Raw genomic sequence first — 15,282 nt, 5'->3', positions numbered from 1 at the left:
CCCAAACGAAACACACAAGCTATTGCAGAATGCTGAAGATCAAATAACAGCTTTCTTGTAGAGAGGAGAAGCAGACATAGAATCACTCAAAAGTTTTCAGTTCAAAGGATTTGTAATGTGTTGAACCATTATAATCTATCTTCTCCTCAAAGCCAGTCACTTTCAGGTGTGAGCAGTTTTTTTTCCAGGTCCAGTTTTACAATGTGGAAGGTGCAGAGGAAAAGTTGCTATGTGAACATAAAATAAATCATGCACAAATTACAAATTTGCTTTTTGTATGATTTTCGGCAATAGATTTTTTTTTTTAAATGTATGGGTGAATCACCAACTGTGGGAATTTCCTATAAACAGGAAAAGTTATAAGATACTGTGGCCAGTGTACAGCTACATGGATGAGCAGACACCACATGACCAAAGGAAAGTTCTCTTAGTTCTATGCAGATTTCAATAAAAGCCCACAAAAAAAAGTATTTTCTTGAGTTTAATTGCAGCTTTATTACTTGAGCTGAGACTTCACAATCAGCAATTTGCAAACATGAGGCATACAAGAAAGGACATGACACTTACTGGAAGGACTCCCTACTGAGCAGGGGGCACAGGGCAATGCCAAGGCAGAAGAATGGGGAGCGATGATCTGTTCTCAAGCCTCATGTGAGGACTCCTGGAAAAGGCTGATTACTTTAAAGAAGTAAAATTCAGAAAGCAGAGCCTGGGATTAACGTGAGCTGGATCCAGAAAGAGATAAACACCAATGGCAAAATACAAATAAATGAAGCAGGGTAAAACCCGACAGAACCTGAACAGTAAAAGAAGCTGAACGAATAAATAAAGTTCCTAGGATTAAGCCAGATTTATGCTGCCACTCGGGTTCTTCAACTGACGTAGAATGCTGGAACTGACTGTGGCACGGTGGCTTCAGACTCTGCTCCCCTGAAGCCACTGTCCAACCAGGTAGAAAAATAAAGGTCTAATTCACTGGAAATTATTTCATTTACAAAACTAAAGGAATAGGGTTTGGTTTATGCTTCTGTGTCAGCTTCTGATTTGTCTTCAACTCCATTCTGCCCATCTTCCATTTCTGCATCTTCAGTGTGTCTGGTTTGAAGAGTAGCAGCTGACTAAATTGAGACAAGAAGAAAATAGTCCTTTGTTATACACAGTTGCCAGCATTTGCAAACACCACCACGAACAGAATTTGCTTCTCATCACTAGGATCCCTGGTCTCCCTGCAAGTCTGAATTAGGACCTTCAGCCAAGAGATAACTGTTTCTTTTCATTTTTCTCTGCATTTGACAAATCAGAAGCACTTCAGGGAAGGCCAAGAAATAAATATCAGTGTTAGATGGCTGTGATTCAGAATGTAATGTGTGCATGCTTGCCACAAGACTGAATTTAGGAAGCTTCTAGATAAAGCCAGACAGAATTTGACTCACTTTCAGCAACTCTCATTCCCCATGCCCAGCCTGTGCAAGGCACACCTGGACTTGAGATACAACAAAATACCTTTGCTGGACAACTAGTTCCATGAAGAGTGACTTCTGCTGGACAACAGTCACTTCAATGTCTTTTAATAGCTTAGCTAATAGAAAATCTAATGTGACAAGGTGGCTGTTCTTAAATGTCCTCTCCTAAATGTCCTAAATGTTGCTGTACCTCCCGGTCCAAATAAAGAGGTGTGGAAGGCAGGCAGCCATGTGGTAATGGCCCAAGGGTCAGTTTTTACAGTAGGACATAACCAGCACACTCTAACCTTGCACTTATTTTCAAACAAAGGGAGGCACAAATGTCTTGTCCTGCTCGTCTCAAAAGATAGCACATTGAGATTAGTCTTCCACCTTGTCAGCCTAGCACCCTAAAGCACCTCTTTTATTATGAAGCAAGATGAGAATCAGGCAAGAACAAGTAAAGACATAAGCACAGTGTTGAGGGAAGGGAATGGAAAGAGGAAGGAGGGGCAGAATCCTTTAAGTGTTAGATCAGCCACATCTATGAAACACAAGAGTAAAGCCTCCTCTCTACAGAAAATCTGTTAGCTAGCAAACCTGACCTTCAGATAAGGTAATAAAACACCCTCGACTTTAAAAATGTCACCCCTTTGTGTGTATGAAGAATTCATGAAAACCAGCACTACTGCCAGAGCTCCTGCTGAACTTCAGACTGCAAGAGAGGCCCGCATCAGCTGTTTCAGAAGCTGCGGCCTTAGGAGATAGTCTGTAAACAAACTCTCTTCTCTGTTAACTTCTGAAATTTGTCCACAATCACTAAGGAGCTAAAGGAAAGCAATGTCATAAATAACAGGAAGACACGTTAGTTTTTGTGGTGTGAGGTTGTTTTGGGTTTGTGTGCTTTGAGTTTGTTTCTTTTCCCCTCTAAGAAAAACCCCCAAGGATCACCTGTGGAGCAAGTCCTTTAGTTTACCAGTTCTGTATTTACTGATCCCACTTCATGTAAAACCATATTTATTTGAATTAGGACAGATGGCTCCAAGGAAAAACATGAGCACATGCACATCACCAAGGTATTTTAACTACTGAGGAGAAGGAACCAGACCAATAGCATCCTGGTGTGTATCTGCAATAGCCTGACCAGAAGGGCCACAGAAAATGACTGTACCCTGCCCTGGTTTGCATACACACCTTGAATACTGGGTTAAGTTTTGGGGCCCTCACTGAAACACAGGTCACTGATGTGCGGGAAAAGCAAACTCTTCTTCCAGAAAACTACAGATATGGGTCTAGAGCACAAGTCTTATGAGGAACTGGGATTGTTGCCTGAAGAAAAGGAAGCTGAGAGGAAACCTTCTTGTTCTATACTGAAGAGAGGTTGGAGTGAGGTGGAGGGGGGCAGTCTCCTCCTCCCTAGGTGGGGAGAGAGAGTTGTGTGAAGGGTTTCATGTAGGAAATAGCGAGTCTTGGCTGCATTGTCAGGATATGTACCTGAGGACAGTGGGCCCTTGGGCAGACTCAACGACACTTATTCAACAGGAACTGACCTACCCAGTATCTGACAAGTTAGATTACCTGTGTAAATTCTGCATAGGTGGACATAAAGATCTCTGAAAATACCCTCACAAGACGCAAACTTCTGCACTAACCAATACTACTGAGAAAATTTGAGTATGATAGAAATTCCAGGTTTGTCTTGGAAGTTACAGGATTACCTATTCCTTCTGGACCTTCAAATTCCAGGCAAACAATATTTTATGGGACTCCCACCAATAACTTTGAATGTTTCTTCCCAAGTCATGCAACCTCTACAGGTAATAACCTGTATTCAAACATTGCCTTTGTTAACTGAACTAGTATTTACCACAAGTCCACTAAAAGTTTAGTAGGAAAAGCATCCACAGACGAAATAACTTCTTAGAGTCTGTATTCTGATGCTTCATAATCAACAGGTCACATTTGAGATGGACAGCATTGTCCACATCTTAATGTCTCCATGAGAAGATCATGCTTGACACCATCTGCATAACAGACATAAATTCTCCAGTAGATGGGCCACGCAAGCATCAAGAGAGACTGTTCTTTAGAATGACCAGTTTAAGGATAGCTAACTTCTTCAGTTCTTGATTGTTATATCTGTATCTCATCACTTCAACTGCTCTCTGATAAATGCTGCTCTGCTGCGAAGTCTATTGAAATAAGAGCATTCTGTAGAGTGTTTGACACTGCCAGTTGTCTTGTTCAAACAAGGTGGCCTCATCGCTTTGACTGCTGGTTAGCTCCGGTCTTTCCCTCGCTAGAGAAAGCTACTTGAGTGTTCTCCCACTGTATTTATCCATACAAAAAAAAATAAGCTGAATACCTAAACCACTATTCCTTGTCTAACATGACACCACATCTTGTGGTGTTCTGGAATATGTTACTTACCTTTAGGTCTTTGTCTGCAAGCCTTTGGAACATGTTAGCATACATTTTTTTCTCTTTCTCATGCTGCTCCCGTATTTTTTGCTGACAAGTTATCAATTGGACTTTAGCAGCTTTGTTACTTGGATAAAGTTGTATCACTTTCTGGAAATCTTCCCGGGCCAGTTCAAAGTCATTGACAGCCAAGTGTGCTTCTCCACGCCGGAAGAGACCTTTCTCATTGTTACTGTCCAATTCGAGTGCCTCGATTACAAAAGATAAAACCACATTCACAAATCATTTATTTTTTTAATACTTTTTAAAATAGTATGCAGTCAGAGAACTAGAGACTGCTAGAAATTGTCCCTTCTGATGAAGTCTTATTAGGGCTTACCAACAGTGTAAGTTAATACAGTAGCAGTAACGACAAAGACTATTTGACAGCAAATAATCAAGACTGAGTCTTAGTCCTTGCTCTGGTCCAGCTCTTCAAAGGACTTCTGACAACATGACTACCTTCAACACATCTCAGTGCTTGTAATTTCTAAACATTTTAATATTTGCAATGTAGCAGCAAATTAGCAAAAGTCATTCCAAAGACAGTAATTACAAAACTAACTTGTTTGATCAAAAACTCAACATGAGCAAGCAATGTGCACTTGCAGCCCAGGCCAACCATATCCTGGGCTGCATCAAAAGTAGTGTGACCAGCAGGATGAGGGAGCTGATTCTCCCTCTCTACTCTGCTCTTGTGAGATCCCACCTGGAGCACTGTGTCAAATTTTGGGGACCACAACATCAGAAGGACATTGAATTTTTGCTGTCAGAAAAGGCCATGAAGATGATCAGAGCATCATCTCTACAGGGACAGGTGGCACGAGCTTAGGCTGTTCAGCCCAGAGGAAAAGGCAGCTCCAGGAAGACCTTAGAGCAGCCTTCCAGTACCTGAAGAAGCCTACAAGAAAGTTGGGGAGGGACTTTTTACAAGGGTTTGTAGTGATAGGACAAGAGGCAATGGCTTTAAGCTGGAAAAAGTTGGATAAGACTAGATACTAGGAATAAATTCTTTAGTGTGAAGGTGGTCAGACACTGGAACAAGTTGCCCAGGGAAGTTGTGGATGTCCCCTCCCCAGAAATGTTCAAGGTCAGGTTGCTCAAGGGCCTGTCCAACCTGGTCTAGTAGAATGAGTCCCCACCCATGGCACAGGGGGTGGAACTAGTTCATCATTAAGACCCCTTCCAAGCCATTCTACAATTCTCATTGCATATTCAGTACTATCCAGCTGCTAAAAAACCCAAACACCACATGGCCTTCTATCCCTGAAACAGTTAACGCAAGAGATAAAGCTGTTATATTGCTTGTGCAGGTTAAGAATAAAGAAATCCTTACTACCTTGTTGCAGTTCTCCAAAGCCTGGGAGTACTCCTTCAGTTTGAGATGGCACATAGACAGATTAAGGTGGGCAGCAAGCCTCAAGCTTTTGGATTTTGTGTCCTCCTCAGTGGAGAGTCCCGATTCATGCTCCAGCCATGACACAATCTTCTTATACTGCAATGCTGCCCGTTTATACTTCCCCTCCTGTAATAAATGTGCAATCATCACACAGCTTATCTCTCTCTTGCTCCTTATGCTTACCTCAAGTAGTAGCCTGAAAAAATTCATTCAATCAGAAAATTACTTCTATTGTCAAAATTACAGTACTTATGAAAGCCATTCCTGCTCAGGATCGGAAAAAAAAATAGGAATACTTACTGGTTCCTCCATTACAGCTAGAGGTCTAGGCCAGCACTGATACTCTCTCACCTTGTATTCAATTTTTGATACAACAAGCAAAATGGGGCATTTTCAAAACAGCACAACTATTGCTGCATCATGAAACAAAGTAGTCTGCTTTCAGCTGGTCAGTTTGAACCACCTTCTGCATGCATTTCTACCCAAATCAATGTCATTTCTTCTCAGCACTACCCCAAACTAGGAACTTAAAATATTGGAACTTTGCTACTATATCATGTATACCTCCATGACCTGTAGATACAGCAAACAGCTCTGGCAGAACTCTAAGGTTTTTGGTTTTGTTTTTTTTTTCCTTCTTAAAGACACCTTTCCCTCCAGCCCTCTCTGTAAAGCATGGCAGAGAATACCATTACCACCACTCTGAAACAACAGAAGCTATGACCACCATTATTGGGTTATGATAATGCTACTGGGGACTGTAATTTACCTTGAAGTATTGAGTGCCTCTCTCCTTCACAATGGTGCTTTGTTCCAGCTTTTCATCTGTGTTCATTTCCCAGGACTCCTTAGCCTACCCAAACAGGAACAGTTCAAGACAATTATGAAATTTCTGGGAAAACCATGTGGCCATGCTGCTTCCCACTAATAGTATGGTAGAGACTAATCTGGAAAAGCAGAGTTTTCCAAAGCTTACTGGAAACTGGGTTAGAGCAGGAGCGATACTGATGGCAACAAACTGGGACACAGCAAGAACAATGATAAACTCAGCTGAGATCTCCCAGCAAGTCATCCTCCCTAATAACATTCCCTATTTTAAATCAATATTCAAGGGTTCCATCATCCTTGTTTAAGATGCATTTCCACTTCTTTCCCCACCTCCCCATATCTTTGGGACGTTATCTCCTGTTCTTACCTTCTCAAAGCTTTTGAGTTTCACCTCATATTGTAGCTCTGCATCTGGGGGAATCTGAAATTTCTCCTTCCCAGCACTTCCAAAACCGTAGCTGTAAGATGGGAGAAAGGGTGGAAGGAAAAGAAACAAAAGTTAAAAAACTACCCACCCAGGCATATTTGCTACATAGGAAGCTGGAAGCAAATCCCCCTCGCCAAAATCTAGGATGCCTGTGCAGCCTTATCACAAGGCCTAGTAGCTTGACAAATTCTGGATTCCACTATAAAATCAGTAAGCACAAGGTAGAAGTAAACCTTGGTAAAAACTGGTTTTAATTCTGTTAATCTCTAGAGGTTACCATTTCTGGTCTTTCCTATTTTTATCTTATGTGAAGGAAAAGGAAATTCTTTCCACCAAGGGAAAAAACTTCATCTTACAGTCATGGTCTGAAACTGAATGTTTCCTTCAGAGCACCTGTGTTTTACTGCTATTGTCAGAAAAGCAAGCACCATTATAAATACAGATTATTCAAGAGCTACACACTTAAGGTACTGCTTATTATGTCAATAAAGAGTAAATGTCTATAGAAAGGTTCTGCACTGCTACTCCAACAAGAAGCTGCATATTAGCAGGAAAATCCTTGAGACCAGATGGCTTTGCTTTCTTTTCCTATCAAGTTTGGTTTCAGTTTCAAAAACTTAAAGTCTGAAAATAAAGTTTGATGGACTCAATCAGTGCAAACTCCACTTGTTTCAGACGTACTCCCACTGTATCCAAGACTGTTTAAGGTTACAGTATCTGGCAGTCCTATGTCTCAGATGCTCCTAGTCTCAGAGAGTTCTCCTAATGGTCCAAAGATCTGGATACAACTTTGCCTTTTATCTCACAAGAAACTTTATAAATTCTTCCAAAAAGCTTTCACAACTCCAGTGAACATTTTCTATCAACAAAGGGTTTCTCTCTGACATTGTGTAATAATCCTATCACCTGAAGACTAGTGATCTGGTCACAATAGGTTACTCGAGATTCATGAGGTCTTTTCAAATGCTGAGGCTGTTATTTTAGGTATCTTCATAGATACTTCTTTACAAGTAAATGTTTTGTTAAGAGTGATGGCAATAATCCAAGATAAAGAAATAACAGTATTTTTATTTAATATTCATCAAGATCAGAGGCTTTAAGAGTGCTACTTCAGAACCAAGTGGCAAAGCTATCTTAGCTTCCTACATCTCACATATGAAACTTTTCAGGCTGATTAAGTTTTCACTACAGCACAGAACAAAGCCAAAAGACACTGTAACAAAACATTGTTTTCTTGCCAGATGCTTAGTTTAAGCCCTGCAAGTAATAAAAAATCAGAGTCAGCATACTTGGATTTGAGATAGAACACAGACTCCTCTGACTTCTCCATTTTTTGAATTGCTTTCTCCAGACCATGGGGAAGATCATAGTCATCACCTTCTCCAATCTCAAACTGCAGCTCCCGCCTGTCAAACACACGATCTCCATAGCGCCCTTCGAAGTGGACTGGTAACAAAGTAAAAAAGCCCACACAGAACAACTCAGGAGATAAGTACGTATGATATGGGTAGCATAGATAATACAAGGAGTGTGAAAGCCACCTCCTGAACATGCATGCTAGCTACTGGCAGCAAAAAGCTTCTACTGCTAAACTTAATAAACTCTCTCTTTTGTCCATTTATGTTTCCCCCCCCCAATGTCAGAACTACATCTCCTCTTGTTCCTCAGCACATGTAAAACATTTATTAGCCATCTACCTTCTGTGATCAGGTGAACGTTTTATCAGATGCAGTGCCTGTGGGGAACACTGCTGTTGCAGGAAAATAGAAACCTCGCTAGAAATTAATGAAAGCTTAATACAACTTGCCCTCCCACGTGGTAAACCTATTTACTATTTGTGCAACATACTTACTCTCTACAAGTGCACCCTCGTTGGGCTTGGAGTAGCCTTCCCCTTTTTTACGGATTCTTCGGATGATACCACCATCTTCTTCATCAGTGAGGTCTTCCCCCTTGAACTCAAAAAGTTCTATCTGTCGAGGGAAGGGCCTGCATTTACTCTCATCACATAAATTCAGTAAGTCACAGATTTTCTTCTACAGAGATCTTTGAAACTGAAGCTGCTCAGGAAGTCAGTATCTTAGTTAATATCCTGTGAGCTATTACGCTACATGTACTGCACCCATGGTACCCATGATACTGGGTGAAGTTTCATACTATATTCAAGCCTCCTGAACAAGTGACATAGCCTTCAGCTGCAGCAGGGGAAGTTTAGGTTGGCCATAAGAGGAAACTTCTTGACTGAAAGGGTTCCAAAACACTAGAATAGGCTCCCTATGAAGGAAGTTGAAACCACATCCCTAGGGGGCTTTAAAACTTTGGAGATGTGGTGCTGAGGGACATGGTTTAGCACCAGACTTGGAAGTCAGATAATGGCTGATCTTGATGATGTTTTCCAGCCAAAAGGATTCTGATTCTATGAAGTTCACCTCTGAGGAGACCAACTGTCTATGTGGACTGTAAACTCAGTGTTACTCAGACAATCTCAACACTGCTAAACCAAGAGTGTACAAATGACCCATGACAATAAGAACTACCAACATGGCCTGGATCCACAGACAGACTTTGGTAATCCACAAGCTACCCGAATTCAAAATGTCCTTATAGTGCTTTAAGGCTTCACAAAACACTCAGCTCTACAAGAGCAAGCTCACAGCTGCAGGGCTGTTCAAATACGCTCTGTATTTTTGCTGTTTATATGGGGCAACTACTGCTTTTGCCTCCCAAACAGCTCATAAAAGATTGTGTTAATGTTGCCAAGAAAACAAGACATAAAAAAATATTGAGGACATGAAACACTGTCAGTGAAAACTTTGTAACATTTAACATACATTTTCATGACCCTGAGTCCTATGAAGTGGAAAAAGGATTAAACATTTTTCAACTACTTCGGAGTCCATCAGAGAGACAGTCCACTTTCCCAAACTGCACTCTCCACAGTCAATCATTGCACAACTGCAAAATTAAAATCGACACTGGATACAGTTGGATGTTTCAAGAACTCCACAACAAGCGCCACTGATCATAAGAGGCAGCCTGGAACTCTCTGCTTCAGTCACATTACCCTAATTGATGGTATTTTTCACTTTAGAAAACCAAACATTCCTATTTTGCAAGGATATTACATCACACATTTTATACAGTGAGAAATGGGTTTTGTTTTTCAAGCATACAGTTACAGTGACTGTCTCCCGCTTACCTCAAAAATCAGTGTAGCATTGGGAGGTATCTTTGGGGGGCTGCCAGCTGAGCCGTAGGCATATTCTGGTTTACAAGTAATACGACAGATTTCGCCAACCTTCATAGTTGCCACAGCAATGTCCCATGCTTTGATCACCTCACCTATGCAAGTCAAATTTCAATCACATGGCTGTTAGGCATACGTGGAAGGCATCATCAGCTGTGAAGCTGAACATTATGACTTTAGGTATACAAAAGCCAACACAGAGCAGAAATAGTGACAGACTGGGTCCAGTCCTGTTTAACACCTTCATTAACAACCTAGAGTAAAGGAAGATAGAAAAACGGGAGGAGTGGCTGACACATCACTAGGCTGCGCTGCTACTGAAAAAGACCTGGACAGGCTGGAGAGCTAGGCAGAGGCGAACCTCAGAAAGTTTGTCAAATGTGGAGTCCTGTACATGGGGAACAATAACCTCATGCACCAGTGCAGGTTACCTAGAATGCAGCTCTGCAGAAAAGGACCTGGGAGTGCTGGTGGACAAGTTCACCATGAGCCAGCAGTGGTGTCCAGAGACAGGACAACAGGCAACATTTCCACATAAATGCAAGTAAAGGCTTTACTTTGAAGATGCCAGAGCACTGGACCAGGCTGCCCAGAGAGGCTGTGGAGTCTTCTCCTTTGGAGACTTTCAAAGCTCACCTGGACAGAGTCATGTGCAGCCTGGTGAACATGCTTTTGCAGAGAGGTTGGACTAGATGATCCCCTGTGCTGCCTTTCAACCCCTATCAATCTGTGATTCTAGGTGCACCAATTCTTTTCCTCTCCTTACTTCCTTGCCTATTAGAGAATTCAAATCATCTGAACACAGACACATGGTGAAACTCTTGGCACAATCTCAAGTGTGAGGAAACAAACTCTTCCAGAGGAAGGTCTTAGGGCAAGAGATTGCTTGCTCATATTTGAAAACAATCAAAAACTTGTCTCTCTGTACTTTATCTCTCTTCTTCTCTCTCTGTACTTTATCAACTGGCAAAGAGTGGCATGAGTAGTTAACTAAAAGTTACATGCACTTGTAACGGAAAGGGAGAGGAAAACAGGAGTAGTATTCTTTCCAAAGCCAAAAGCAAACAGGAAAATGGAACTTCCAAGTAATAAAATCCTATTTCTTACTCAAGTTCTCAATATACTGCTCCTTCCAACTCAATTGAGCAAGCTTTCTGTTAGTCTTGTATTAACAGGTATACTTTGTATCATCTCAATTTTCAATACACTGCAGAGTGTATCTCCCCAGTTAAAAAAGAAGGAAAAAGAGGCAGGCAAGGAATTCCAGGCAAAGCTCAGACTGAATAACAGGATTTCATGGAACAAGTGGATTTTTACATTCAAAAAGTAGAAGTTTTTAATAATGAAGAGATGCATTGCTTCAAGATTCATAATTATGTTCATTTGAGAACTTACAGGGAAAGGGAGCATGTTTCATCAAGCTGTAGCTGATAGCTGCCCTGTGCACCCTGCGGTACACAGTGTCTGGTTGCAATTAAGTACTGCTGAACTGGAGTATTTGCCAAAACGAACCACTCAACAAAATGCAATTCTGGCTATATAATCTACCTTTCATCACTTGCTCCCCTAAACTCCTTTGCAGGAGTCCAGTAAATTCTTCAACAAGCCTCATCAAGTGGATAGACACTCCTCTTGTTCAGAAAAAAAAAAAAAAATCTCAAACCTATTCTGAGCGGACCATCCCAAGAATAGACCTCAAGCTCTGCAAACAAGTTTAAATAGCAACTTTAACATGCAAAGGAGCCACATGCACAAGAAAATCTCATCTTGATTATTACCAAAACTAATCAGGAATGAACAAGAGATGATACTACCTTTCCCCAAGTCAAATAAAAATTTGTCTCTCCTGTCCAGACTGGAGTCAAATTTCGTGCCATCAAGAAGCCATCCTGTGTAATGGACAGTCACTTTATCACCAATCATTGGAGACTCTATTCCACTGCCTTCTCTTTTGACAACCTGAGGAAAACAATAAGCAAGATTAAGATGATAAAAACTAAGTGCCCATTGTACATTAACTCCATTCATTTAGATACACGTTTTGTCTTCAGTAGACGTTTTGCAGGTTTACTTCACCTACCTGAAAATGAACTACTTTTATGCAGAAGAGTGGTGTTAGAAATGCAGAAACCTCAAGATGGCTCTGCTGTGACACAAGAACTTAATTGGCAAGAGTTGGCAACGGCTTAAGAAATCTCTGCATCTACAGTTAGCAGTGTCACTTACCTCTCCTCAAAGTTATTTTAAATGTGCTTGAAACTTAGGTAAAGAAATAGGCAGATTATTTTGTTTTGCTTTATTCGAGTACTTTCCTCAACACTAATCATCACCTCCAAGTTCAGTGTTCTAGGCAAAAAAATTAAGTATCTCTGGCAGTTGTTTGAAATGCGTATGAAAATAGAGAATACTGACATAACTCATAGAGTACAGATATGAAGCTTCGTCCAGAATAAAATTTCTGAGTTCAAATTTGAATTTTCTCCATCACTGAATCCATCTAACTCAAAGCCCAAGCCAGGCAGAAAGCAAGAGTGCTTGCATCTGTAGAGACCTGAAAAATATACTGTTCATACAAGAGAAACATTTATTCAAGGGCAGTCTCAGAGAAATAGGGATTGGTGCTCCACCTTTAAAGAAACGGTATAAAAATGTTATGTTTATACCAATCGTATTTTTCACTGAAGGAAGTAGACCCTTACAAGTCTCCTTCCCAAATTTCAACTTCTTGCAACCAACCACAGCCTATCTCCTATTCTGCTTACCACCATCCCTGCAGCTGACTATATGACTAAAATGCTAGCACGCTGCACCCAAAGCTGAGGCAACAGACAGCTTCTGTCAGTCAACAAGTTTAAAGCACATGCTTGGATGCATACATAAAAAAAAAAGGCAGAAAAAATAAGAGAATACTACTTGATCACTTTCCTATGGAGAGAAAAGGGATGGCTGCCCTCACATAGCACACCATCCTGGTACCCTCCACCACCTCAGTGCTACAGTACTTCATAGCATTATAGACCTCACCTACTGAATTCTCCCCAACAAAGGCAAAAACTTGAGCAACCACTCTCACAGCGATGAGGAAAAGACATGAAAACCCCCCAATGTGAATCTAATAATTAATCTAAACTACATCATACTTACATGTAAAAAACCTGCATCTGAACAAGCATTTTTAAAGCAGCCAATCTCAACTCACTTTGAAGTAACTGCATTTAACGGAAATAAGCTTTACCATATGCCCTATCTCAGCAGTGTCATACCAAGTTGTCCTATGTGAAAATAAACAGTATCTCAACTTTGGTATTTATACAATATTGTTCTTTTGCATTTATTTAAAGAAGCACGGGTTCCAACTCTTTCATCTACTCGACACAGCAACGCTAGTCTCCACCAGGTTTGTATTTCCCTTTCAGCTGCAGAAAACTGATTTTTCTATTCCTGCTGGAAATAAAAACACTTGCAATAGCAAACACTAGGAACAGTGCAAGCACATTCAGCAATACCAGATTAATAAAAAAGCAACCAATAAAAGCCTCTGGATACTATTCTGATACAAAGCTAACCAACAAATATAAGAGCCTCCTGGCAACAGTCCGATGATACCAGTACAAAATCGGTGCAGGTTACTTCAAAGTGATTTCTGCACTCTGACAATTACTAGAAAGAAATCCATGAAGGTTGGACTTCATGAGCTCCAGTTTTTTGCTTTATCAATTTACAGCCTCACAGTGTACGAGTTTTTTGGAAACAATCTCAGTTCTTTCGCCAAGTATTTTCTCCTTCTCCCCCCTCTCTTTTTAAAAAACAACAACAATCACCTCCTGTTTCTCCATCGCTAAGAGGCAGGTACTGCATGAAACTGGCAGACGTGCACTGCCTTTTACCACGCTCAGGGATCTGAGATGTGGGAGACTCTCGCAGACAGCTTGTGGGCAGCCATGAAGATCGAAACTCTAACACTGCACTACGTGCAAAGCATTGGGACTCTCACCATAGCACGTTAGAGGAAAGCAGAATACAGAAGCCAACCACACATTTTCAATCTGGGCCCCAATACCCCTCCAGCACTGGTGGCAATGCCTTTACGACAAACCCAGAATTTAAAGCCAGGAGGCTCCAAATTTTAAAACCAGAATTTTGTTTGCTATGGCGCTTCCTTTAACATAGTAACTCTAAAACTTCTCTGTGATTGAAAAAAAAAAAGCTTCACTGAAGTATTAAAAATACTCAAAAAGTTTCTTGAGATGTGGAAATATGAAATAACTGATAGAGGAAGTTGGTCTAACTCCTCGCAGTATAAATTCTGCCTCCCCTATGAACTCCGCAGTACAAAGCAAAGAAGCCTCTACACGGCACAGAGACCGCTGCCAGCTCTGCTATGGTCCTCACCTGCAGTCTATTAGTATCTAGTTTGCCCACAGAAGCTGAACCAAGGGACAGCCTTGCGGGCTGCATTTACATCGGTCCAACGTGTCCAATACACCATCTCAGGTCTGAATAGCTCCTCGAACCAAGATGGAGAGCCCCACTCTCAGCCTCAAAGATGGGCAAAGCCGAGGCAAGCAGCGCTGCTTTGCAGGAGCCACGCAACCCGGGTGCAGAACACGCGCCCTGCCCAGACACCATCTTTACTTTCCAGTCCCCGGACACGTGCTGCTGGGGGGGAGGGGAAGACAGAGGAGCGGACCGCCCCCTCCCCCCCCACCCCGAACGCTAAACCGCGCGGACGAGAACCGTATCGCCCGGCCCGGCCTTACCCATTGCAACCCAGGCTCAGGAAAAAGCTTGCCTGCAGCGAGAATCGCCTCTCCCCTCTGCAGGCCTCTGCAACCCCGAGGTTTCCCAGCGGGCAGCACATGCCCCAGCTTGCTCGGGGGGAAAAGACGGGAACTGATGGTAGTCCCCAATCCTCTGCGGGGGAGGACTGGGGACGAGGCGGGGAGCCTTTCCCTTTAACGCAAAACGGACCCCGGCGACAGAGATCGCCCATTTTCAGGCGAGGAAGGCCAGACCCTCCACCTGACGCTGGGACCCCCGAATCTATGCCGGCGCGGTGGGGACGGGGAGCGGCCTCCCGCAATCTCCTCGTACCTTCAAAACGCCCCCATCGCGCTTGGGGGTGATGTCCACCCCTTCCGAGGAAGCTCCATCCTCTTTTAACTCCTCCGCCGTCATCCCGCCTGCCGCTGCCACAGCTGCGCAGGGAAAGGCCACCTGGGGTCGCGGTCAGGACCAGCCTTGCCGCCGGCCTGCTACTCGGTACTTCGCTACACCTCCGGTTCCCAACAGCGGGGGCGGGAACCGTGCTCTTCCTTCCCTCCGGCCTTCGCCGCAGCGCCGACCCTCTGTCGGCAGGGAGGAGGAAGGGGAGGGGACAGGGAGGGCCCGAGAAGTTTCTAGAGGCAACTGGGTTGCTGCAAAGCGCTTGGCTTATGCCAGAGGGAGGAGTGACAGTGCGCATCACCCAGGGGGGTGG

General features: G+C 42.6%; 1 protein-coding gene across 1 annotated transcript; it reads right to left on the bottom strand.

Annotated features, from left to right (window-relative positions):
• Positions 1-470: 470 nt before the first annotated feature.
• FKBP4 (FKBP prolyl isomerase 4) lies at positions 471-15,201 on the bottom strand. Its single transcript, XM_064143424.1, has 10 exons — positions 14,898-15,201; positions 11,618-11,762; positions 9,756-9,898; positions 8,409-8,529; positions 7,846-8,002; positions 6,497-6,587; positions 6,071-6,154; positions 5,242-5,427; positions 3,873-4,112; positions 471-1,118 (listed from the first exon to the last, which is right to left on the bottom strand). Exons 1-10 carry the CDS (start codon positions 14,979-14,981, stop codon positions 1,020-1,022), a joined length of 1,350 nt encoding a protein of 449 aa, XP_063999494.1. The 5' UTR covers positions 14,982-15,201; the 3' UTR covers positions 471-1,019.
• Between the last annotated feature and the right edge of the window lie 81 nt (positions 15,202-15,282).

This window comes from Pogoniulus pusillus, chromosome 5 (genome assembly GCF_015220805.1).
Source record: "Pogoniulus pusillus isolate bPogPus1 chromosome 5, bPogPus1.pri, whole genome shotgun sequence".
Taxonomy (NCBI): domain Eukaryota; kingdom Metazoa; phylum Chordata; class Aves; order Piciformes; family Lybiidae; genus Pogoniulus; species Pogoniulus pusillus.
Note: the sequence above shows the minus strand (reverse complement) of the source record. Positions and strands in the feature narration are given on the sequence as shown.